This window comes from Fukomys damarensis, unplaced genomic scaffold (genome assembly GCF_012274545.1).
Source record: "Fukomys damarensis isolate Sample0158 unplaced genomic scaffold, DMR_v1.0_HiC HiC_scaffold_4, whole genome shotgun sequence".
NCBI classification, from domain to species: Eukaryota; Metazoa; Chordata; class Mammalia; order Rodentia; family Bathyergidae; genus Fukomys; species Fukomys damarensis.
The window spans coordinates 42819530-42847285 of NW_022900916.1; the positions used below are offsets into that span (position 1 = coordinate 42819530).

The window sequence follows — 27756 nt, forward strand, 5'->3', positions numbered from 1 at the left end:
TTTTTTTTTTTTTTTTTTTTTTTTTTGTACCAGGGATTTAACTTGGGTCCTTGCACTTGCAAGGCAGGCCACCGAGCTGCTCAGCTAAATCCCCAGCCATAAAGTCATTCAATTTTAATGACTCAGTTTACAACATCTTTTCTAGCATTTAAAAAATAGATGACCTGATTTTAGAATTAATAAAGTAAAAACTACTTATGTATAAAAGTTTCAAGTCTTGGAATCACTGTTAAAAGAATATTCCTCTGGAAGGCATATAATTAATGGGGAGGAAGGACAGAGAGCCATCAAATGATAAAGATAAGGAGGAAGGCAGGAGTTAGATCACTAAGAGCCATGTGAAAACTTTGGACTTTATCCTATGAGCAATGGGAACGACTTTAATGACTTTAAACTCTACTTACATTTATAACAGATAATTACGGAGTGCCGCGTGTAAAGTACAAGTGGGATAGGGCAAGACAGCTGGAAAGTGAGGCAGATAAGTGACACTGTATCATTCCGGGAAACAGGAAGATCATAATCAGGCTTACGATCAAACTGATGAGACTGAGCAAAAAAAGATGATGTCAGGACTCAAACTTAGTGGGATTCGTGATTTGTTGTAATGGATGAGGAAATGGGGTGGTCAATGCTGACATCCAGTCTTTTACTTTTGGCAAAGGAATTAATCATTGTTCTAACTATTGAAATAGAAAAATGTAAGAGGGCCTTTCTGTGGAGGAACATAGCTCACCGGGGGACATGCTGAATTAGAGGTGTCTTTGTATTCAAATGTCCATTGGGCCATTTGTCTATATAGGTCTCCAGCACCTGAGATCAAGAGTTAGGGTTGGATATAAGTCTTGGGGTTACCAGCAAAATGACTGCAATTGTGCAATAGATGAAGTTTCCCAGGGAAGACATGTTACTAAAGGGCTGACTGGAGATGTGCAATGTGAAAGAAGATGGAGCAGCCAAGAAGGTAGGAGCAGAGCCAAGAAAACAAGGAATCTGTGTAAAGACAACCAAGGAAGGAAGTGTGGCTTCAAGCAGGCATCTGTCAACAGGGCCAGGTACTGTAGGCATCAACTAGAAGAGGGCTGAGAGGCATACATTTGATTTAGCAACAAGGAGGATATCGGGATCCTTGCAAAGAGCTGTGGAGGTGGCAGAAACAAGGCCATGGAGTGTGAACACAGGCTGGACAGAACTCTTTCACAGACTGATTTTTCAAAGACGGAGGAGAAATGGGCTCCACAACTAGTGGGATCTGTGGGTTTAAGAAAGTGGTTATTAAGCCGGGCGTGGTGGCACATGCCTGTAATCCAAGCACTTGAGAGGGTGAGGCAGGAAGATCACTGTGAGTTTGAGACCAGCCTGGGCTACATAGTGAGTTACAGGTCAGTCTCAACTACGTAGTGAGACCCTGTCTCAAAAAAGAAACAAAACAAAACAGAAAAACAAAAAAGAAAGTGGTTATTAGCTTTCTTAAATGTATAAAGTTGATTATGGATATTGTAAGAACCAGTTGATAGGGAGAATTTGAAGAGTTGTAGCAAGTGAAGACAATCAATAGAAACTGAAGTACAGTACAAGACACTAACTCTCTTTTAAAAAAAAATGTCAATGTCTTTAACATTCCCATAAGGACACAACATACCTACAAGATTGTCAATGGATTTAAAGATACTTAAGGATGTAAAATGATTCCAATAAATTCTCACATTTTAAAGGAATCACGTTTTAAAATCTTTTAGAAATTGCATTTTAAAATATTATTTTTAAGTTATGGCAATCTTAGCTCTCGTCCATAGAGATCATACTCTTTAAATAATAGGTATCTTTGAATAGCTGGTGGTAAAGGTAGCTTCTCTACAGAGGCTGGCTGGCAGAGTCGCTGGAGTCCCATAAGTCTTCGAATTTTTAATCGACACAAATGCTTTAAAGAACAAGGATTCTCTAAAATGAATGGGAGAACAAGAAAACATTATGAATAATATTAGTGGATTGACTGGAAAACTAGACTCTTTCAGAATGGCATGAATAGTGTGGTGATTTGGACTGAAATTCATATTGCAGCTAAGTATCCTAGAATGCTCTCTGAGAAGGTAAGCTCTATGCTCACAGAGACTTAGTCTGTCTCTGGGCCAGGAGCAGAATCTTGCTCCGGGTGGGTATTCACTAAAATCCATTAAATGAATAAGTGAACTTAAGAAAGTACATGCTCATATTTTCTCCTGTTTAAGTCTAAAAATTTAGAACTGAATGCTACACAGGTATATTTCTTTACTTCCTCCCTCTCCTACCAATCTGGGAAACATCAATACAAATAACTCCAAAAATCATTCATGGTTCAACCTGAGGTTTGTTTCCAGTGTCTTTTTTAATGATTCTTCAAATATCTGATGTTAGCCATTATTTTTAATTCTTACTTTATCTTATAATTTCAGTACTAGTATAAGATCCAGAAAATGAACTCGTGAGAGGGCAGCACAGAACACAGGCTTAGATACAGACTCTAGACTCAGCTTGGATTAAAATCATGGGTTTTTGACTTAGTATTCATGTGACCATGAGCAAGTTACTTAATCTCTGTGATTTTAACATTCCGAACTATGAGTTGTGGATAATAATAGGACCTGCCTCACAGGGTCATTTGAAGATTAATTTATGTAAACTAGTAGAAAAGTGCTTTTTTTACATGGTTGCCTTTCAATAAATATTAACTGTCATGCAGTTCAATAACACCGATTTTAGTTGTTACATTTGAGATGACAAGCATGCAAATTATTTTTCAAATTTAAAACAACATTTTCCAAAAATTATTGAGGCAAAGTGATTATTACCAAATAGACAGGAAAAAAAAAATCTTTATAAAAAACAGCCATTATGTTTTCCTGAACATTACACTGACTTACTTATATCTGGAGGAATTCTGACATCCAGTGGTTCAGTAGGATCATAGCAACCAGTAATACATGATTTCAACAACAAACACCTTCCTGGCTATATTCTTACTTAGAATGTCTTTTTAGAGTAGTTGGAATCTAGGATTCTTTTGCAATAAAAACATATGGACAATGAATTCCATTCAGAAGCAAAATTTATGCTGTCTGGACTACAAATACAGTAATATTGCAGAAGGAGCCTGTATTTTGAAATAAGACAGATAAGGTTCAAATCTTTGCTTTGTTATTTGGCTATGGCTATAACTCTGGGAAATTAAATTTATCTAAACCTCAGTGACCTTTTCTCTTTGCAATCTCAAAAATGCTTCAACTTTGTATTGAAAAATAAGATAAATACAGAGAAACAATTCACACAAATAGTTCCATAAGTTATTGTAAGTGATCTTTTTATTGCCTCCCAGGTTTTGAAATAAAACTTTGCTGGCCACCCTAGAATTTCCTCCATAATCTTTCTAATGTCCCTCTTCCTTCCCAGGCAAGTAGCTGCTATTCTGACTTGTATAACACTTGTTCCCTTTAGAGTTTTACCTCTAAATGTACTATCCCTACATTATAGCACTGACAACAGCTTCTTAAAATTTTTTGATGTGTCCTTTAAGTCTCCTTTAATCTGCAGGCTCTCCATTCCATTTTCATCCTTCTAATCTTTGAAGAACCCAAATAATGCATTTTCCCACCACCTGAACTGTGCTCATTGTGCAGGTCATGTTCTGCACTGTCTTCTCTATTTCTTGAAAGTTGATCCTGGATTCAGAGATTTGACTAGAGTCAGGTTTGATTTCTTCAGCAAAACTATGTTCTTTCTTTGGAGACCACAGAGTGTGACATTAACAGCCATTAATGTTCAATGTCTATATCCCTTAGTTTACTGGGGAGGGCAACAAAACCGTCATATCTATTCATATAATTTCTTTTTCATTTATTATTTGAAAGACTTTTACAAAAGAATGTTTTTACTCATTTGCATCTTGGTTACTAGTGTCATGAGTCATACAAATAAGGGAGAAATACAGCTTAAATATTTTCTCAGATAAATTGATTTCCTGTCATCCTTTGAAGGTTTTTAAAATGGTTTTTAAAATACGTTGGGTATGTTTCAACTAATTGGAATGATTATCCTTTTGAAACTTAAATTTTGGCCAGTGAGAGTATTTTCAAACTGGATCCTGAATTCCTTTGACATGATATTTGTAATCTTTGAGAGCATTTTTGCTGCCTGGTATTAAAGGCGTTCTAGGTTCCTCTTGCATATTTTAGTCCCCAGATCTGGGCTCACCAATTTCTCCAAAACTTTTCAAAAATTTCTTTTGGAGAAATTGGCATTCTAAGCCAAAATCTGTATGTTCAGGTGTTCACTGCTACTGAGTTCATTACTATTTCTAAGCCTTTGTGTCAGCTGACACACACATGTGCTTGTGTGCATAGTTATACACATGAACACACATACTTTCAAGGTAAAATAACTTATAAATTCATATTGATACTTTCGGTTTAAATTAAAACTACAGGTTTTCTTTAACAGCTTCAGTCTTGCAAGTGTATTTCCTTTCTTTTACATGGATGACACTGAATCTCATGGATATGAAGAATAATGGAATTAGAATAGCCTTCATTCTCAGCATAACAACATTAAAATTATGTAACTAGCAATATTTTAGAATATTTAAAGTGAATATACATTAGTAAATATTATTTGATTTTATTTGTCAATTCTTAACAGTAAATCTTTGTACCGTGTCTGTGTTACCAGAGAATATAACCAGTGCATATTTATTATATCTTCTACTTTTTAACTCTCAGTGTTGGTATTATGTTCAATGTTAGTCCTATTTAATAGTGGCCTTTATGTTGATATCTTTCTAGTCATTTTGGGTTACTAAAGATTGTTTCTTAGTGGATTCTTCAATGGGAAATCCTAGGAACAAATATTTCTTGAGTTCTTGCATGCTGAAAATCACTTGCCTGCATAGCCATCTTAAAGTCAGTTTTGCTGTTTTGCATCTGTAGCTTGATACTTCTTCTCTGAGTAGTATTAAGTATGTTATTCCATATTTTTTAGCATAATGTGCTGTTAAAAGTTTAACATTAATATATATTAATCCAAATTTTTTTCCTCATATTATTTGTTCTTCTGACCTATCTGCTAAAAGCATATGGGGAATTTGGAGTTTCAAATCTTTCTTTTTTATTATGGAAGGTTTTTTTTTCTTGAAGTTAAAAAATATATATATTTATTTGGTTTCGTGGATATGGCTTTTCTTTTCAAGGAATCCTATATATAATTCATATGTTGACTCTTTATTGTTTCTCTTCAATATTTATCAGTCTTTCAAATTATTTTATCTATTTCTTCACTTCTTTATTTTTAAATTTTTTCATTTCATCTTTTATGTCTCTTAAGGCTTTATGTATTGGGTTATTAATTCTTGATTTTCTTGTAGTTTAGTATTCATACTTGAAAATATTATTTTCTGTTTTTTAAAATACTCTCCTCTGATCTATTACTTCATTCTTGAATTTTCCTAATTTTAACCTGTTTTGTTTTCTCGTGAACCATTTTCTTATTTACCTTAGCTCATTTTGAAATTAGAATGTTTTAATTCTGATCAGTTTAGTGGTTTTGTTTTTATGGTATATTTTGTCTGTGAGGATATTATTTTGTTCCTTCATTTTTTTCTTCTAGCTATAATGAGATTTGACTGTGCTACTTTTTTGTTGATAATTTTTATGTGAATTTAGTTTTCTTAAATTTTTAGAAAAATGGTCAAGATAGCTCTTCTAAGTTTACAGTGTTCTATTCTTTTTTTTTTCTTTGGTGATCCAAAATTGGGTGACTTGTTCCTTGAGTTCTTCAGCTCCTGTTTGCCACCCAATTTTTTTCATATAGACTCTTTCTTGTTCCTGTCCTGCTTGGTTTTGAATTTACTTCCAATGAGGGCTTCAGTCCACAAAAGGTGATCCAAGAGGTCAGTTTTAAGAATGCATAGGGTTTAGACTGTTTTGTAACTCTCTTTAGCCTTTTATTTGTAATAATTTAGTTGTGAAAATATCTACATTTATTATGTATTTTTAATACTGTAGACACTATGCTAAGTACATTACACATTCTCTTTCTCTCTATCTCTCCCTTTCCCTATTCTGGGGATAAAACAAAACCCAGGGCCTCAAGCATGGTCAGCAAGTGCTCTACCACTGAGCTACACAGCACTATGAGGTAGATCCTCATAAATCCTCACAGCTCCATTACGAGGTAAAAGCTACACTAGCTCCACTTTGCAGTGGGAAAACCAAGGTGTAAGAAGGATGACTAATTTGCTTAGTCACACAGTTAGTATGATTATCTTGGTTTTTGTTACAGAAAATAAAAACTCCTCTACTTGGAGAAACAAAAATAATATAATAAACTGTTGCTTGTTCCCATGAACATATCACACCCTTCAATCACATATGGACAAAATAAGCTATCAATTCTGCTCATAAGCAAGGCCAAAATTTCTTCCTATTCTAGATATATGTGATTCTAGAGCTTCTATCTTCACAGTACTGCATGACTCATCAAACCTCTTAAGATTTCCATTTTACTTGCTGAAAGTTTCTTTCAGCATAAAACTAATTCCAGAAGGTTGCTTTAGATACAAGTGTCAGATCATTTAAATGTCATGTAATGTTCTATGGTGCATTTTTAAACTCTATGAAATTGATATCCAAGTAGGTTTTGGAATTTCACTTTCTTAAACTTGTAATTTGAATAGAAAACACCTCTAATCTATGACTTTTTTCTAGGTTCTACTTGATTTAGAATAATTCAAAATTTATTTTTAATAAACTTTTAATTTTAATTTTTATAGTTCAAGGGATCAAACACAGGGTATTGCACATGTTATAACAGTGCTTTACCACTGAGCTACACCCCAAGTTCTCATAAAATTTTCATATGATCCACTTTCCTGATTATAGTGAGACTTTCACCTAGAGAATACAAAATGACTTGCCTATTACACAAGACTTTGATGGTAGGAATTTCTCAAAGATCTGAGAGAAAGCATGTCCTAAAGAGCACCCAAACTTTTCCATTTTTTCATTTAGTCTTTCAGTATTTATTGAATATTTACTACTCACTAGGCATTTACTAAACCTCAAGAATACAAAAAGAAACATAACCAGCCTAAGCCCACATGGAGATTGTAGTCTACATATTAACAGTAGTATGGAAGTTAATGGTTAAAATGAGTCCCAGCCAGAACATTAACAAAGCCATAGTATTACTATACAAATCAAGGGTTGGAAAATGTGAAGGAAATCTCAAAATTTCTTTCTTATAACAAAGAAATGTTAATGATAAAATTTAAAATAGCCCAGATAATTCTAAATAGAGAGTGAAGAAGCACAAAAAAGTATCAGATGTTAAGAAACTTTCCTTGTGTACATTTTAATAAAAAATTATAGGCAAAAAATTTGTTTTTACCCAATATTTGGCGTATCTCTGGCCATTCTCTCTGTACTTCTAGTGCAGACTTCAGCTTGGAACACAGAGGGACATAATTCATGTAATCGATTAATACACGAATAACGCTGCCTACCAGGTGCTTCATCCAAGGAACTGTAATAAACTCACAGAACTGAGAAAATTGAATTTAATTTAGTAGTATTCTTAATATATCACGCATATGCAGCACTCAGTTTTATTAGGAAACAATACTCTCTGTCTTTTTATAGGAAATAAAGTCACTACTAGTTATGACCAAAAATGAAAAATAATTTGTTTGCTTGTTTCTGTGACTACTAACCCTGGAAACTGGCAAGGCTTTTCTGTGACTATAATTATCACAATTTGGAAGAATAATGTTTTTCTCTATCTGGCACCAATTTTCCACCAAATAAGCGTTAAGTGATTAATTTCATATATTTTTATAGTCTATATTTTGTTTCTAAGTTTAAAAAAAGCAAGCAATATATTTTCTTGGCTAACCTTATACTTCTGTCTTCATATTGCAAACAAAAGGGCACAGTTTGTAATAGCTAAATCTTGGAAACAGCCCATTTGCCCATCCGTTGGAAACTGGATAAAGAAGATGTGGTTTTTATAAAATGGATTGCAAACAAAAGGGCACAGTTTGTAATAGCTAAATCTTGGAAACAGCCCATTTGCCCATCCGTTGGAAACTGGATAAAGAAGATGTGGTTTTTCTATAAAATGGAATATTACTCAGCCATAAAGAACGAGAAAATAGATTCATTCATAGGAAAATGGATACATATTGAAGATATACTCCTAAGTGAAATAAATAAGTCACACATGTGTAAATACCGAATAGTTCCCCTGGTGTGAATAATCTGCAATAATGCATAAGATCCTAATAAGATTACTGACATTTAGAAATGGGAAGAAAGGAGCTAAAGGTGTGGGGAAGGTGGGATGGGTAGGGGAAGAGTAAAAAGGGAAAAGAAAAAAATGTGAGAGAATGAAAAGATGAAAATAAAGTGTTTGTAGATGGGGAGGGGAGGAGGGGGTGAAGGGAGGGCAGAGGTAAGGGGAAAAAAATGAGAATCAAGACTTGTCATGTAGAGGTACAAGATCTCAACAATGAATGTAACTGTATCGTATCCCTAAAATGTACCAATAAACTCAATTAAAGCTGACAACAAACAAACAAACAAACAAAAGAAAATCAAGAATGAATAAAACTTAAAATTGATTTTTTTCTTATAACATCCCTAGGTGAGTGAAAGTTTATGAGATAGGCTGCAAAATACAAACTCCTCCAAACAGCACATGAAACATCCTCCAGGATAGAGTATAGATAAGGCCACAAAATAAGCCTTAACAAAATTTTTTTTTTTTTTTTGGTACTGGTGATCAAACTCAGGACCTTGCACTTGCAAGGCAGGTGCGGTGCCACTGCACTAAATCCCCACTCCAAGCCTTAACAAATTTAAGCAAGTTAAAATTATGTCAAGTGTCTTTTCTGATTACAATGATGTAGAACTAAAGATCAACAAGAAGAAGAACTTTTGGAACTTTAAAAATACCTGGGCCTGAAACCACATGCTCCTGAGCAACCATTGGGTACATAAAGAAATCAAAAGGGAAAAAAAAATTTCTTGAGGCAAATATAAAAATTAGGATAATGACTTAATATGCAGGAGAAAAAGATGCAACTCACCGGGTTATCTTTTATTACACAAGATGTCCATCCTGGCATGACCTCTTCCTCCATCTCTGACCACACAAATGAATTTCCGAATATGTCCCCATGCATGCAGTCAAAGCACATCTGCACTTGATAGCCATTATTCAGCAACAGCCTCAGCATAACCTCATCGTTTAAGGCATACTGAATGGCACTGGGAAAATGAGTGTCATTCACATGCATAAAATAGCAATTGACATTGGCTCCACGTGAGAGAAGCAGCCGGACAATTTCATGATTATTGGCCCTCACTGCCACAAGCAGACAGTTGAGGGGATCCAGATTTGGGTCTGCACCTGCAGCCAGAAGGATTTCTGTGCAGTGGATGTCATTATTAGAAACGGCAAAGTACAGTGCAGTCTTCCTCTTGTCATCATAGCTCTGGGAAATGTGGTCAGCGAGTAAGGTGTTGACATCGAAACCACTTTCAATGAGCAGTTCGAGACACTGTGAATTCTGTCCATCTGCTGCAGAGTGAACTGGAGTTAGTCCACTTTTCCGAATTGCATTTTTGGATGTTACTGGGATAAGATATTTCAGTGCACTAAAACAAACAAACAAACAAACAAACAACAAAAGTCTCTCACATATCCATGTGGCATAAAGAAAATTAAGAAACTAAATAGTTTTCCTCACTAGAAAACTAAATGTGATTTGTTTAGTTTATCTTAATTTTTTTTTGCTTATACTTATACTGAAATATTTAACCTTTGTCCATCAAACTCCTGGTATTTAGTTGGGTGTAATGTAGTTTAGCTTTGATTATCTTCTTCTTTTAAATACTCTCAGGGACATGCTGGATCTTATATGTTTGGCTTTAAATATGACTCCTAAGGACTCCTCCCCACCTTCCAATTCTTCTCTGAATGATACAATTTTTACTAGCAGCTGATATTGTTTAATAGAAATATTTTGAAAAGCTCCTCTGGTGGCATAAAATAAATCTTCATAATCTTGACTATTAGAACATCATTGGAAGTGAGGGCTGGAGTCAAACTTGGGTAACATTTACAATAATCCTTTTTCTTAAAAGAAGAATAAAATCTCCAGGGTGAAAATGACTTGACTAAGAACACAAAGTTACATGCAGAGACTAGAATTTTGACCTTAAGATTCATATTAATTATTCCTTATTAACTGACTCATTAGCATTCCATTATTTAATATTGGTCAGGTCTATATCCTGTATATATCTGTCCTCTTTCCATATAACTTGCAATTTAATTTTTAGCCAAAAGAAGAGTCTTTATTGTTCCATCAAACTTATATCAGTCTCATTGAAATAACTGACCACAGCTTACGTTTCTAAGTACATGTGATGAATAGTTGTGAATTTCACACCTCACTAATCAAGTAAACATGCATAAGAGCCATAAGCAAGGATAACTTGATCTCTTGAGCCTAATTCAGCGCTACCACGTGTGAATTTATGAACACTGGGAGTAAATCCAGGTAAACTTTAACAACATGTCACTTAGCATCAATTATGAGTCATTAGCGTCTTAGCCAATGTGGGCACTGAAAATGATAACACATAATCACTTCAAATTTTTGAAGTTATGAAATATATCTAATTGCCTAAAACTACCTCTTATGGTGGGTATTTATTATAGTGATTCTAGACTTACACTGGTGTGTTGATAACACATGATTTAAAAATACATTCAACTAGTTGTTTGCAAAAAATAAATCCAACCTTATAATGAAATTTTCTATTCAAGAATACATTTACCTTTATACCATAATATCCTGGAGATGCTAGGAAATAGAATAATTTATAATACTGTTACAAATTTTAGTCCTTTGTCAAGGGCAAATTTTTAGAAACTCCGTAGCCTTTTGTTACCATATTTTTAAACAGACACTCTTGAGCAGCTTGTACAAAATTCTCAATTATAACTTATTCCATCTAAAAGAGAATAAAAGAGCATTTCTTTTCACTGTTAAAGTAGTATCAATTCATTTTGTTCAAGTACAAGAACATAACAAGAAAGAAGAAAATCAAACAACTTCTAAGCATTTAAATACAAACTTTGTGAACATTTTGCCTGTTTGGGCAAGATCATATATAGAAAGGTGTGTGATTATACTGTACACCCAGGTTTGCATTTTTAGTGTAAAGTTATCACCTCATGATGTATTACTCACAGATAATGTCCCTCATAGGCAGCTCGGTGTATGGGGAGATGCCCCGCTCGATTAGGTACATTTCCACTCCCTCCATATTCCAGCAGGAGAGCAATGCAGTCAGGATTACCACCTCCTGCTGCTTCAAACAATACTGATGCCCCATCATCCGCCAAAGCAAACACATCACCACCTGGCAGTACAAACATGTGGTACAGGGTGACTGAACAGCACTGTTAAGATCATCCCTTTAGAAACAATCTGTTGCTTTCTTTCTGGTTAGAACTTAAAATTAAACTAATAAATTAATTTCCACAATGGACAAATGCTTCCGGAAAAAAGAAATCATTAGACTTTTTGAAAAATTAGTAACATTAATTAACACTCTATCTACTTCAACAAATATTTATTGACTGCACAGTGTGTAAGAACAGTATGTGTGACCCTAAAATGAATTAAATTTGACTATTAATTTTAATGGGGAAATGAAATAAAATATCATCAGAGAACCTAAATTGTATGACACTCCAGCAACATCAGTACTAGGAAACATAGTGCAAGGGCAAGAGGGCTGCATTTGTTTAAGGCCAGCAGTTTACTTCTATGCGTCTACATATCTGCATCTGTAGGGGACTAGTGCATATTACTTCATATGCATTTGTCGATGTATAAATGAGGTTATATTGAGACATTTAAAAAAAAACATTGGCTTGTTCCCCATAGGTAGTTCTTGGGGGATTATGTGATCATCCTAGCCCTCGTATACCATCGAGGAAACAATATTAGATGAATTTTTAACATTTTGAATGAGTGATGTTGCATATGATCATCCTAGAACATATTACTCACAGATGATGCCCCTCATGAGCAGCATGGTGTATAGGGAGATGCCCTGTTAGGTATATTTTTATTTCCTCCATAAGAGAAAGGGATAGGAAGGTAGTAGAAACCAGTTTAGGAATTAGGTGTCTTAACTCTGGTTATATAGTTACATAAAACATTTTAAAGGTTTAAAGCAGGGGAAGGTTACATTTTGTTGGAGAACAATTAAGGTAGAATTTAGAGAGGAAGTGTTGCAAGGAACTGACTTTGAGTTTTACTGAAATGTATTCCAGGGGAGGGCAAGGTATATCAGGTATACTGGGGAATACTGATAGCCTGTTTTGGCTAGAATATGAGGATACAAGATAGGAATAGTGACGCATAAGATCAAAAAAACAATGCAAGTTGAGGAAGATCCTTAATTGCAGTGTTTAGCACAGATAGGGAGACTGAAAATCTGGAGAATCATGAGGATATGAAAGCTCTGGTCCAAAGAGGATGTGAGAGATGCCAAGGATGATGGCTAAATAGCAAGGTGAAGACAGAAGAGATCTTTTAGGCCTTCACAACTGACTAAACTGAAAAATGAAATGATAGAGGAATTATAGTTAAACCTAATTTTTCATCCTCTTTGAGATACATTATTATATTGGGATGTGGGAAAAGAGGAATTCAAGGTAGGTGAAAATATCAGGTGAGACCTGGGTGGAAACCAGGCTGTTTCTAGACAGAACAATCGGAGTAGAGCTCTTAGATAGATAGGTTTCAATATACCAGGCTTATTTAAGCGGCGGAATAGGGGTTTATGGCAGAAGCGGGGGATAAGTGTGAGAGCCTCATGCTCAGTTACACTCATGGCTGAAAGAGGAGCCCAAGAGGACTGGAGCACAAGAGAGTCCCAGAGGCAGGAAAGACACAAGGCAAGTGGTAATTCTTTTTCACATACCTTTGTGGATTAGATGTTCTAAAACATCACAATGACCATGCTCTGCAGCAATGCCTAGTGGTGTGACTCCAAATCCATCTCTCAGGTGGACATTGCCTCCGTGGTTTAGTAGCAGAGATATGATATCTTTTCTGCCTTGCTTGGCTGCTTCATGCATTGCTGACCATTGCTTGACACACGGTTGGTCAAGGCTGGTGTTGTGTTTAATCAGAGCAGATGCCATGTCAAAGGAGCCCCTTTTAACAGCTTGAAAGTGATTTTTAAAAAGAACATCCAACAGCAGACATATTAATATGAATAACTTATATAGTATTAAAGTAATTACCAACATTAATATAAAAACAGATATGAGCTATTAATGTTATTGTAAAAAAGAATACTGTATATCATGTACCCAAATTTCCATTTGTGGAGTACAAATAATCAGGATGACACTATCTTTTCTTTAAGGCTCAGAAGGTGGTAAGAGTTTCATGGAAAATGCTCATAACCAGGACAGGATGATGTGTATAGTCTTTTCAAACTTCAGTCTGTTTACCAACAAAGTGGGTGGATTGGGTTGTATAAATTTATGTATTCAAAGTGCTAGTACAGTACCTGGTACATATCATTTTATCATTCCTGGAAACCTGGCACTCCATACATATACGATGTTTATGAAGTTTCCCCCATAGAAATTGGTTTTCTTTTTTTCTCCTATCAATGATAGTAGTAAGCGTTGAATGGACTTTTCTAAACTTTCACAGAGACCTTACAATAGGACTGTGAAGAGTCTAGTCTGGTCAGCTGTTCTAAATGAATGAAGTATGTGACAGTCAATGACTAAACCAGATGTCTCTCTGCTCAGCCCCCCCACCCGCTTGCTTCTAATGGTTGAAATTATACTGTTAAAAATCTTTTTCTTTCTGTGTTATTGGTAGGTTTCCCTGTTAATATGTGAATTCTTCCAACATATAGAATACATTTTTTCTAATAACCAAGTAAAACTCAGTAAAAACAGAGAGTCAGATTTCCCCACCCACTCATTCATCATTCACTCCTTCATTCAGTTTGTTCTCTGATGAATGGCTCTGTGTTGGGCAGGGATGGCCCTCTACAGAAGAAGCCCTTTCTGTCTTCTGTTTGAAAAGAGGCTCAAACAGTGAAGTTTGCTAGAAAAGGCAGGAGGTGTGAGATCACACACAACATTCTTGGTGGGAAGGAGGGAGAACGGAAAGGGTCTATGGTTAAGGGGCGTGAAATGGCTCCAAATGGTGTGATTTGGGGTGAAGACAAATTTTGCCTTCTTCATCTGGATACAGGTTCCAGTTTTTCCCCTGTTTACTGCCTGTCTAAAGTAGAATCTGCTGACAAATACCTCTCCTTGAGCTGCCCATCTGCCACTGGCAGCTCTAATTGCGGTCAATTACCTCATCCTGGCTGTGTGACTGTAGAGCTAACTCCAAGAGAGCTAAATGAACTATGAGAAGTGTGTCCTCATTTATCTCCTTTCCTTTAATAATTGGAAATAAAGTATCAAAATAACGAGCCTCTTCGCTCATGATCTGCTTTCCTTTTGTTTCCCTCAAGAATATATTGCATAGCGATGTTTATCTTTCTTCATGAAACAATGACACATGAATGCCATCTTCAATTTAAAATAATTTCTTAAAAATTAAAGCTCACTTCCTATTTAATTCTTTGGAGCCAAGGACACATTTTCAAGAGAAATGGGGCAAAATATGAGAAATGCCTTCCAAGCTAAACTATAAAGACATTTTACACAATAAATGACAGAAATGATGAAAACTATAAGGCACCATTTTGGAATAATATAACTCATTATGTAAAAATGAAAATTTCTGAAGTTTTATATATAATTATATATTTTTTATTTCTTTAGAATTTAAAATTCTAAAATTCAGAAACTTTTTAGTTTTTAACTTTTTATTTTTATATCTTCACTAGCAAAGGCTTAAAGAATACCAAGCTTATCCATCCCTGGGACCAAAAAAAAAAAGAAAACCAAGCTTAAATTGAATTTAGGGACTGATATGGGAGGCTTCACCTAAAACTTAGGCACTTTAGAGTATTTATAGTTGGTAGGCTTTTCTTTTTATCATAAATTTGTCATTTTCTTTCTTTTTCGGATATGTGTACGTTGCTCATGTAACGTACTTGTTAACTATAAACGATTCTCTGATTCAGAGCACAGACTGAGAAGAGGTTTTGGAGGTACCTGGACAAAGACCAGAAGATTGAAAGTGGAGATGGAGCGAAGAGGATGTGTATCGAAAGAAATGTCAGAGTGAGAAGAAGTCATGCACACGCGGGGAAGGTGCTGAATGACGGGGTGGAGTGGACTGGAATACTGTGCCAAACAGTTCCTGAGCTTCCTGCCACCCACGGCTCCACTGGCTGGGATCAGCTTGTGTCTCTCCAACCTAGTAAAGTGACACTAAGTCGTGAGGGGGGGACAGAGACAAAGTGCAAGTGGATAAAGGTCTTAATAAGTGTCAGATCACCGCAAATCAGATATCCCCCACTCAGCAAGTAACTGTGCAGCACGAATGTAATGCATCAAAGTGCCCGAAGTAAAAGCCAAATGGTCAATAGGGAAGAAGGACACTGAAGGGACCAAAACTAATTTTAGGATTTTTTTTTGTCACCTATGGATATTCTATAAATAGATACAAAGATGATGACATCAGGCTAAGGAGAATGTTAAAAATGAAATTATATAGAAAAAGAAACAATACTTTCCCTTTTCTTACTTCCCCCATAAATTAATAGACTATTTGTAGCACATTTCACACAATAATTCTGTATTTGCAAACTGAAATAGTATACAACTCTGAAAATGTGTCCTTTTTGCAGGAATCATAGGTTATCTATAAAAACTTGAAATTCAGGGATGTCTTGCAAATATCTATGACATTATTAGTTTTTAAATAGTATTAGATATCATACCAATAGTGGTAAAGCAACCCAGAGGTGGACATTCCACTTGTTGTCTGTAGAACCTGCCTAGGAAAAGAGCTCTGGGTTACTAATGAAAGTCATAGTGCTATTGTGACTGTGACGAATCATCTGGTTAATATGTGTGCAGAGACTACTCTGTATTCCTCAGGCTTTACATTACTCCTTCTCCTTTTAGGAACATTTTGACTTGTTAAGGGCCATCCAGGTAGGAACTAAGTATCACAACCTCCCTTAATTGTTAGTGGGACATAATCTGAGCTAACACAATATAAATGGAACTGCTTTGGGCAAGGTCTTGGTCATCTTTTTAAACTGGAGATGCATTCTGAGGGCTTCCACTCTTCTCTTGTCTGCTCGCTTCCTGGGAAATGGTGACATCTGAGGCAATCTTGGAAGCCACCTTGACAACCCTGGACCCACCACCTCTGACATGTGGTTGAAAATGACTTATTTTGAAGTCATTTTTATTCATTTGCTTGCTTTGTATGTCTTCTTCTTGTTGTTGTTACAGAAGATTTGCCATTATCATAACTATCATAACTCATTTGCTTGTTCTAACCTGAATTTAGGAAAGCTGAAATCTCTGACATGGGGCAAGAGTAAGTGTGGAACAGTCAGCTCAGACTGACATCACATTCCCCACTGAGTCAATCACTTTGGTGTCCCTGAAGACTCAATTCTAAGAGTTTAAATTGTTTGAAGTCTCTGCATATTCACTACCTGCTTATGTACCTAATTCTGTTATAGTATAGCATTTACAACATGATTTTTTTCATTTACATCATACATAGCTCTCCTACTAGACCAGTGATGATGAACCTTTTAGAGCTTTCAGTGATACAAACAGCCTGCTGTAGCAACGTCTACCATAAGTTCACCACCACTGTTAGACTCTTTGAGGAAGATTAGTCCATTTGTCTTTGTGTGCACACGGCCCAGAAGAGTATTTGGTTTAATGTGACTTTTTAATGCATTTTGTTATATTGATGTTGCTGTATGTGTGCCGTCAAATGAAAATATTTTACTAATGTTATAACTTTTTCTAAGTTTCTTTAGATCACAATGTTACAGCTAGGATATAAGCCCACAGATCTCAGGTGTCAAAGCCCAAATTCTTACTCCATCATTTTACAGTCCAAATGAGAAAGGAAATATCATCTCTGGTCACTTGTAGTTAATCACACCTCTTTCTGCTTCTACAAGTGGTCCTTTCAGTTCTCACTGTTCAACAAATAGAAGTATTCACAAGCCTGAGAAGAGGCTGATTAATGAGTGATACCTTCAGAGGTACCATCCTTCCTTGGTTGTGTCATGGTTGTGACCTCCTCATAGGTTCCAAACTCTGCATCTGTTCCTCAGAATTTACTGTTTCTACTTCCTTCCAGTTTTGTCTGATTGTTCTGATGTGGACCTGCTGTCTGCCTTTGGAATCTCCAGTCTGATCTCTTTCTTTTGGTTATGTGTTATAGCCACGATCCTCTTTAACTGGACCCCACCTAGAGAGTACTGTATTCCTTTCAACTTGACATCTCTAGTCTAATTAAACTAGTTCAGACCATCCCTGATTTACTGCACTCTCTATAATTGAGATGTAACTATCTTTCTACAGGATGTCACTATTTTCACATTACCTCTTTCTGGGATTGGAAAACAAAAGCATGGGGCAGGCGAAATGGGAGTTGGAAGTGGAACTCAGAGAATGGAAGGAATTGAGGTTACATAATTCTAACCAGTAGTCTGTGGTTTCCAATAAATATTTATTAAATACTTATGTATTTCAAACTAAGTAAATTTTAGAAAAAAATATCACTTACCAATCAGAAGAGGTGTCTCTCCTTTATCATTTTTGGTGTTAGGACATACTCCCTTTTCGAGTAAAATCTTTACATTTTCCTCCAGACCAGCTTTGACTGCCAAAGTCAAGGGTGTTTCTCCGTCACAGGTCTTGAATTCCCAGATTGTCTTATAAGATGCTGAGATATCAAAGAATTATGTTAAAAATTTCAAGTATTTACTTAAATGATATTGCATAGATCAGAATAACAGTACTATATGCATCAGATCAAACAGTTAATTGATGGTAGAGGGAAGACTAAAGAGAAGATATGACAGAAATTTGACAAATAATGGTGAGGACAGATAGATGGACATAGACTCTCTAATCCAACAGACAGGTAGAAAACCAACAGATATGTCTAAAATTATTTTTAAAAGCTGCTTATTTTTATTTCTTGGTACCTTATAAAGCAATTCTCTAATCCCTCCATCTTTTTATTATTTAAATTGCATTTCTAGTAGGCTGGATGGCTAATTTTCAGGTATTTCTTATTATCTCCTAAAGCAGAAGTATGTAGTAAGCAAAAGTGAAATTTAAAAGATAAAGCTCTCCTAAAGTTCAATAAAATTCTGAGATGTGAAAAACACTGTGTTATAATACAACAGGTATTATTCATGTTTAATATTAGGTTGACTGATCGTAATATTTGTTAATGGGTACATCTAGAAAAGCTAATGGATGTAAGTATTATTTGTGGCAATACATAATAATCTCTGGTAATTATTAAATCAAGCAATAATTCAAGATGAAACATTAAAATATGACTTTCAAAAGAAAAATGCTTTTAATTCATAATGTATAAAATCTTTTATCACTTATAATTGATAACAACACATTTTCACCATTCTTTCATATTCATGCAAAAGGTAACTTCCAATGTCACAAAATGTTCTATATTTTTTGGACTCTGAGTTTAAAATATGGGCATTACTGTTTTCAAATTACAAATAACCTTTTATTGTGCTTATTTTTGCTTGTTATGTTCACTGGGAATAATCATAACTTTATTTTTTTCATTGAGTTTATTGGTACATTTTAGGTATACAGTACGGTTACATTCATCATTGGGATCCTGTACCTTTTACATGACAGGTCTTGGTTCTCATTTTTTCCCCATACCTCTACCCTCCCTTCACTCCCTCCACACACCCCCCATATACAAGGACAATCATAACTTTATCATTTTTCTATAGTTTAATCAAAAGTTATATGCTCTCTTACCATCTAGAACAATCTCAAGTATCTGTTGAACAGGTTGAGTAACAGCTTCATGCAGTGGAAACCATCCTTTTTCATCAGCTTCATCCAGTGCATATTTGTATTTCATAAATTCCTGGAGCTCAAGGATGTGACCTAAGTAAAAACGGGTACTGAAGGACACAGCTCTGGCTTTGCAAGGTGTTTTTTCCAGTCTATCCCTCTGTCAATAATAGATCCATTTACTTTGTTTTATGGCCTCTGTGAGTTTTCTGTTTTGATTGCTTAGTGGCACAAATCTACCAGAAAAGAAAAACAAGCCATATTTATACTAGTGGTATACTTTAAGGGACCCAAAATTTAAATTTACATTGAGTATTTGGGAATAATTATAATAAAATCTAAAGGAAATGCACACAAACTGATTATATCCACTTTTAAAATGTAAATGCCTGAGTCAGATGCAGTATATATTTATGATATACCAGACTTAAGAACACTAATGAAGATTGCAAAAGATATGATACTATGTGTAAGGTCTCCCTAAGCAGTGAAAAAAATGATCAATTCAGGGTCAGAATTACTAGGTTTAGGTTTCAACCTGATTTTGTGATCTTTGGGAAGCTTAGCACTCTCTCTAGGTGTTGGTTCCTTTATTAAATGAACAGATTAAGTAGGCTCTCCAAAGCTTCTTCCAACTTTGAAAACTGTATATTTAGTAAACATTTGTTGTTTGGAACATAATAATTGCTAATAAACACTAACTTGGGAGCTTATGCTTCACATTGCATATTGAATATTTTTGTCAAATAATCTACAAATGAAAACTGAACAAACTCACAGTTATTGGCCAACAGGTCATGGTTTAAACCCTCATGACAATTCTTTGAGTGTGTGTGTGTGTGTGTGTGTGTGTGAATTAAATAAGAACATGTAATTTCATGAAAACTTTTAATCATACTAAGTAGAAATATTTACTAGAATTCTAGAGTTTTAATGCCTACCAGGAAACTCTCAAGTTCTAATATCTGCTAATGGTAAGGGAACATTTTTAAAGACTAGAAATTTAAATATATTAAGTCTATTTTAAAAGATCAAAAGCAATAGTTTTGTATCACTGAATCTATTTAAAAGCATTATTCAATTCCAGAATATAAGATTCTAAATATGATAATAGAATGTGAAAGTAAACTAAGGTTTATTTTTGTCAGGAGTATGTGTTATTCAAGACAGAGATTTACTTTTGCAGTTTTAGGCTCCATAACTCCTACTTATCTAATATGTTAATTATATGTATATTTCAATTTGTTCACCTATAAAGGTTACCTGAGAGAGTAGCAGAATGTTCTGTGTCATGTTCAGACCTCTGTCTACCTGTCTATACATTTGTTGTATAAACAGTACTTGCAAATTTGTTGAAATCACTCATTATCTTTTTCACTCCCTATTACTTTAGAAAATAGGAAATCCTATCCAATCCTGGTCAATTAGAAATTTTCTATCTAGGTAAATTCAATTTCTATTTTCCACATGAGGTGGAGATTTGTAGAAGTTCGGAGTATTAAACTCTGTGCACAATGGCCTTTGCAAGGCTGTTAGATTTTTCTTCTAGAAAAGAAGGGAAACATTTCCCTAGAGTAAGAGGCAGGATATGACATAGGAAATTTTGTTGAGGATAGTTGATTATAATGCTACCTTTCAGGGTTAAATACAGTTTGGCTGGCTTCAATGGATTCTTGAATACTAAGCTGAATATCATAACTTGTAAGATTATCTTCATCGAGGTCATCATTAGGATCCATACCTGGATATAATTTTGAAAGAGGTAATTTTTCATTATTAACAAATAATACTGAACAGGCAAGACTGACATTACTAAAGCAAAACGAAAAACTAAAATGCAGTTTTTTCCCTATTTAAGAAATACAAATGCATGCCGGGAATGTAGATCAGTGACACCACGCCCGCCTCACAAGTTCAGTGTCCTGAGTTTGATCCCCAGTACCAAAAAATGCAAAAAGAAAAAAAGAAATACAAATTCAGTTAACATCTTAATCCATATAAATATATAATGTCCATTTTCTTAGCTTAGATATTCTAACTGTTGAAACTTTTAATTACTGATCCATTGAGCATGTGAATTTAAATTTTTTTACTTTCTTCTCAGTGTTGCTGCAGTTGAACCTATAAGAATTATCTTATTTTTTCATATTTCATTTTATTTTTAGCAAAACATATATTGGTACATTTTATATACACACAATGATAACACTCATCACAGAGATTGTGTGGACAGCAGGGGGCAATTAACTATTCAAAAGCAGCATCTTATAGAGGAAAACAAAATTGTGATTCTGTTAGTGTTGCATTGTATAAGAGAGCCAAACTCTACAGTGATAGCACCTACACGTACATTTTCACAAAACTGAATTTGTAAAAATAATTGAAACATTTTCCTAAGAAGATCATTTTTTATGGAGATACCTCAAAGAACTAGGATTAGAGGTTCCATTTGACCCAGCCATCCCTCTGTTCGGTATCTTTCCAAAAGAATTAAAAGAATCATACCACAGTGATATATGTGCACCCATGTTTATAGAGGCACAGTGTGTAATAGCTAAAACTTGGAAACAGCCCACCTGCCCACCAGTTGGAAACTGGTGGTTTTTCTATAAAATGGAATACTACTCAGTCATAAAGAATGAAAAAGTAGATTCATTCATAGGTGAATGGGTACATTTTGAGGATATACTTCTAAGTGAAATAAATAAGTCACACATGTGTAAATACCAAATAGCCTCTCTGGTGTGAAAAACTAAAATAGTACTCAAGATCCTAACGGTTTAATTAGCAATGTGAAACAGGAAGAAAAGGACTAAAGATATAGGGACAGTGAGAAAAGTAGAGGAAGGGGAATAAGGGAAAGGGAAAAATATGAGAAAATGTAAAAATGGAACTAAAGTCTTTGTAGGTGGGGAGGGGAAGAGGGGGTTAAGGGAAGGTGGGAACAAGGGGAAAAATGAGAACTAAGACCTGTCATGTAAAGGTACAAGATCCCAGTAATGAATGTAACTGTACTGTCTACCTAGAATGTACCAATAAACTCAATTAAAAAAAAGAATTATCTTTTTTGTAAGTTTCTGATGCATACTAACTTTGGCCCATCTATTTACAGGGCACATTAGGAGTTTAAAACTAAACCTAAAAAAGAGATGGGTCAGTGGCATTAATGGAGAACAATGATTCTTTTACATTCTCTACAAACCCACAGAGGTCAGTTGTAAGATCTGGCTGGCCTCAGAGCATCACTAGAACAGTTGTGATAAGAACCTTCTTAACTCCATCTGCAGACCAGCAAGCAGCCCCGCTGTACATCTCCCATTTATTCTCCCATATAATTCTATCTATCCGTTATAAGGAACTGCTTCTGACTGGTCTATCTCTTCTGAGGATAATATACAAAATGTAAATTATTCTTCATGGGCTTATCTCTTCCAAATCTCAAGTTAGAAGACTCAATATCTCTTTTTACTATTGGGTCTATTGTTTTTTTCTATTTGCTGAGAAAGTTTAGTAAGTGTAGAAATAAAAATAATTCTACAGATAGGTCCACTAAGCCGATATGAAAGTACCCAGGGTTAGTAGTATTTTTCAAACCAGAACATATTCTCCACTTAAAATTTTATATTGTAGTTAGTATGTCTTTTCAAGGAAGAAGACAAAAACTCTGTGCAGGCAATTTCCAAAACACGGCTAACATATGCTGTACAGCTCTTCTCACTCTTCAAGTTTGGATGGTCTTAAACTCCAGGGAGAATTCTAAACATGCTCAAAGCCAAGGTCCCTGACCTCTGGACAGGGTGTACACAAACTCATTAGCATCATTAGGATTTTATTGTTCACCACTTCAGAACAGAAGGGATACAGAGTATTGATAGTGTTCAGAGGTCACTGAGGTGGTAGCAGAGCTCCACTAAGCCAAATACTCCTCACTCTGGGATATCTCAGCACGAAAAGGTCTTCCTTGCCGAATAGATCTATTTTATCTCCTCCTTCTGAAAAGTAGCTACATAAGAACAGGGAATCAGTCTGCAACCTCAGCTTGTAGAGAAACAGTCTCATGGTTTTATGGTCTCTATTTGCATGTGGAATGAATTAATGAATTAATAAAACAGCCCCGGAACATAAACTAGTCTGTGCTTTATTCTTACAGCTGACCATTTCTCTCAGGAATGGAGTTTCTTCCACCTAAACAAATTTGACTGCTCATTGTGCTTGGCTTACTTTTGCTCACTTCTGTGCTTTTATATCCACTTCCTCGTTGTTCATTCACAAGGCTCCCAGCTGTATGATGACACCCATGGCCTCCACTGCTCCATGTCTAGCCCAAGACTTTCCTTCTATTGGAAGCCCGTACTAGAATTCACTTCTTCTCTAGTCTTCTTTATCAGTGAATTTTCCTTCTTATGTAACATTTCCAGAACATCTGTATTTATACTCATTCTAGTTTGCTTTGCAATTTCTTCACATATTTGTGTTTTGTGTTCCAAGTTTTCTCAGGGGAAAAAAAGCTTTCTTTTTGCTGTACCTGGTATTGAATCCAGGGTTTCCTCCGTGCTAGGTAAGGGCTTTATCCCTGAGTCACGTCAGCAGTCCCACTTTCTTTTTTTCTTTCTCTTTTAAATCTTTCCCCTCTATTCCCACTCCCAGACAACTGTGGCAAACTGCTTTCTTTAGTGGTCACTGGAAAAAAGTTGCCTGTTAATTACCGGTGAATAAGGACTGAGTGCTTCAGTTAACATAACTAGATAACAAAATTAAAGCTGTAGCATTGCCTGTTTTCGTCCACCATGACAATGAGGGGATCACACAGTTCTGGATTAGCAATGGAGCACAAAGCCTTTCACCCATTTAAATGATCAGATTAAATCCACCCTGACTGAAATCTGGGTTTCTGGTCAGTGAAACACCATAGGCTCCTTAGGAACTAAACTGGTCTGGAAATTCAGTCTTGGAATTTTTTTTTTTTTTTTAAACATCCTTTTAACAATCATCAAGAAAGGTGTTATCTGGATTCTGAACAGTTTTGTATCCCTAATGACAGCGCGGCAGGGATGACAGGCAAACCTCATGAGACAACTCCAATCTAACACAGGCTCCTCCAGCTTCATACTGACAGCTTGGGATGAAGGGAGGGTATGTGCCCATGTGCATAGGTGCTGAGCCATTCAAACAGTGTTGCTGGGGTGGGCTTAAAGACATCAAGATGCAATGAGACAGGCAAGAAGAGAGTTACTCATACTGACTGCAAACCTAAAACAATTAGGATTCAATCTTAACTGAAGGCCAGCTGGTCAATACGAAATTATTTAAATGAAGCACCACTCCGGAGTGTAGGAGGCAAGGTCAAGCAATATATTGACAACCTTTAAGATCTATTCACAAGTGTGTCACTTCTTGGTCTATTTAAATAAGTTAATTGACATTTTCTACTCAGTTTTATTCTCTAGAATCCCACTAGTGAGATCAGTTACTCTTCCTTAATAGCTGATTTACAAAATAACTGGGACAATCTTACTGTAAATTAGCTTTTTCATTTAAATTTTGGTGAGGGTCAGGAACACAGGTGATGAGGGCTATGGATTCTTTCTCAAGAAGGACATGGTGCTTACTCAAATGTCTGCATACAATTTTGAGGAAATCATGGATCATCTGAAACTCTTTCATGTGCCCATGGCATTAAAAAAACAGTGAAATTCAGGATTTTAAAATGCTAAGCTCTAAATGTATTATCCAGACATCATTAATTATTGATGTATTTTACAAATGGAATGAATCAAATCCAAAACTTAGACAATAAGAAAGTTTGGCAAACATGTAAACTTTAGAATATGTTTAGTTATAAGAACTATAAATTATTTAGTGCTGGATTTGTGTTAAGTGCCTTAAAAAGCACCTTACCTACATTGTTTTGTTAAAATGCTTTCTTTAATGCTATGTTGCAGGTATTATAGATCACTGTGGATAAGTGCAATCTTAAGCTTCAAGTTGTTAAAATACCTGCCCGGTGTTGCAAAGATAACAGTCTGAGCAGAGAGTAACTTCACTTTTAAGGTCCTTCACAAGCTGCAGGAAAACATCCCACAGCCTGTTGCCTTTAAAACAAAACACTTTGATCCCGCTCTTAACAGCCAGCTCTTTGATGACAATAACTTCCAAAAATAAAAAATAGCTTCTAAAGACACATAAATCTTTTTGTCTTTGGCTCTGTGCAATAAGGGTGGTCTGAGCTGTCTTAACCTTGCTTTCTTTCTGTACTTTTTGTTTTGGACTTTAAACACCACCATGCAAAAAACAGGATCCACGCACTGGCTGGTGCCTGACTGAAGCAGTCAGAAAGCTGGGATGTCACAAGGTGTGACTCTGGAGTGAACGTGACTACATGACGCGTCCTTGCATCAGATTCTCCAAACTACTTCCAACCCTTCCTTCATGCTAATCTTTACTGTTAAGGTGGTTGATAAGTTTGACACCCTTCAGAGGGTCCTTTGAAACATGGCAGTACCCATAGCACAGAAGCACAATTCTCCTTTTCCCTGAATAGGACAAATATAACTGTGTTCCTCATGAATCGTTTAGTTGGTTTGGTCCTGATTACATCCAGGTTCATCACCCTGCCTAACCTAACACTCTGTCTTGGATATAACAAATTGCAACAATATCTGTGTGTCCATAACAGGGGTGGCCTTGACAGTGGGCTGAGTGGACAGTTGCTTCCATGGTACAAGGAAGGAAGGGCTGTGTGTCCATAAATATCACACTGCCCCAGCACCTGTTGTGTCAATATCATTTGTTACATCAGTGAGAGATGCTGTCAATTTAGGGCACATTGTTATTCCATTGTTCCTTTTAAAATGTCGATATCACCATACTGGCAATCAGTATAGATCAAGGATTTCTTGGGAGAGTTAATGGGAATGGACTGGAAAAAATTATACGGGATGGTGGTAGATGGTCCAATGTTGAGATCTAGTTGGAGGTGATAGGTGAAGGAAAGGGCACTATGGCAAAATTTGAACTTCTTTGCAATTTTATACAAGTTAAACCCAAATTGAAACCCTAAGTTTCTGAAGGAGCTACAAGTCTCTGCTGTGTGGAATACAAGACCTGATTCACAGAGAAATGTTTCTTTTACCTTGAAAATGCTATGATTCTTGGTTGCTGGGCTCATCTAGTGAAAGTCCAAGAGACAATCACTGGGAGTTATCCTATCAGAAAAAGAGCAAGAGTTAGATAAGGACATTTTCTTTTTTTTTTTAAAGAAAATAGTTATATGCAAAATAATATTCGTCCTGTTTTTGCACTTTGACCATTTATAAGTAATTTTAAAGATATTATAAAATTATTGCAAATAAACTTTTAATTTTGGTGCTAATTGGGTAGTTACACACATTTAGTTTTTCCAAGTCCTGTAGCACAAAGTAACAATTTAGATAAATGGCTTGTACTGTATTTTCATCATTGGGATAAAATACCTAACACCTTCAATTTAATGAAGAAGAGGTTTATTTAGGCGCACAGTTTCAGAAGTTTCAGTCCATAGTTGGCCAACTCCAAGGTGGAAACATTATGGCAGATGGGTGTGGAAGGGTAAAGCTATTCACTTCTTGGTAGCAGGGAAGCAGTTGGAGCAAGAAGAGTCAGAGGAAAGACACACCCTTCAAAGTAATTTATAGAGCAATCTACTTCCTCCAACCAGGCTCCACCTCTTAACAATTCAGCTACGAATTCAACAGTGGGTTTACCCGTTAGTGCCCCATCATCCATCGCCTTCTAACGCCCACTTCTGAACACATGTGATTTTGGGGGGATATTTCGATTCAAATCACAAAATGGTTCATTTGGCGGATTTCAGCAACAAAGACACTTGGCTTCTAGGAGTTTTCAGAGAGAGGTATTACTCCCTGTCAGATTTGGGTTCCATCTATAGTCACAGGTAACTCTTACTTATAAGTTACAGCAATTCCCTTATGACATCGGTCTTTTCTACTAAAGAGAAAGTCTATAGATGATGGAAAGAACTGGATCAATTCAAGCAGCATCTTTTTTTTTAAGGAATACCACATGCTCTGCTGATCCATTTAAAGCACACACACACACAAAATGTACACACATACACTTGTGCATACAAACAATTGGAGTCCAGAAAACAAACACTACTTTTGTTTTGCCTCAAAGATATACAACTTGACATTTAAAAATAAAAAAGTAAACTGGACAAATTGATCTCTAGACACTAAGTATGACAATTGGCCTCTCATGAGGATTCAGTTATGTGTTGGCTGAATAAATGAATAATGGAATGAACAAATATACATTGCCCTTATAATTAGCCAAATAACAGGTCAACTTTGTATTTTCTCTTTATGTTGTAGACATTTTTGCCAAACTACTTCTAATTTGGTGTTGTACTGGTTAATGTATAATTTCTATGTAAAATACATTAACAGTAGAAACTGTCATACTGGTTTTGCTTATCTCTGGTTTCATATTACAACAGTAGAAATTCTTACTCTATACTATTGATTTACAAGTCAAGTCCAAATTTGACAGAAATGTAGGAAGACATCTATTAGCTTTTGAAAATAGCAACAGTGCATGAAGAAGCTTTAGGTTCATAAATACACACATTTCTAGGGGAATATAAACTTACAGAATAAAAAC

The 27756-nt window shown here is 35.6% G+C and overlaps 1 protein-coding gene across 1 annotated transcript in view; it reads right to left on the reverse strand.

Moving 5' to 3' along the window:
* Window positions 1-1648: 1648 nt before the first annotated feature.
* Asb15 (ankyrin repeat and SOCS box containing 15) overlaps window positions 1649-27756 on the reverse strand; it is a 31132-nt gene continuing 5024 nt past the window's right edge. The window contains exons 2-11 of the mRNA XM_010635358.3: window positions 26228-26300; window positions 20728-20836; window positions 19279-19331; window positions 19057-19188; window positions 17813-17971; window positions 13038-13283; window positions 11291-11462; window positions 9116-9686; window positions 7417-7570; window positions 1649-1941 (exon numbers count right to left, since the gene is read on the reverse strand). Coding sequence (XP_010633660.1) covers window positions 1769-1941; window positions 7417-7570; window positions 9116-9686; window positions 11291-11462; window positions 13038-13283; window positions 17813-17971; window positions 19057-19188; window positions 19279-19331; window positions 20728-20834 — 1767 coding nt within the window. The 5' untranslated portion in view covers window positions 20835-20836; window positions 26228-26300 and the 3' untranslated portion in view covers window positions 1649-1768. The remainder of the gene's footprint in view (window positions 1942-7416; window positions 7571-9115; window positions 9687-11290; window positions 11463-13037; window positions 13284-17812; window positions 17972-19056; window positions 19189-19278; window positions 19332-20727; window positions 20837-26227; window positions 26301-27756) is intronic.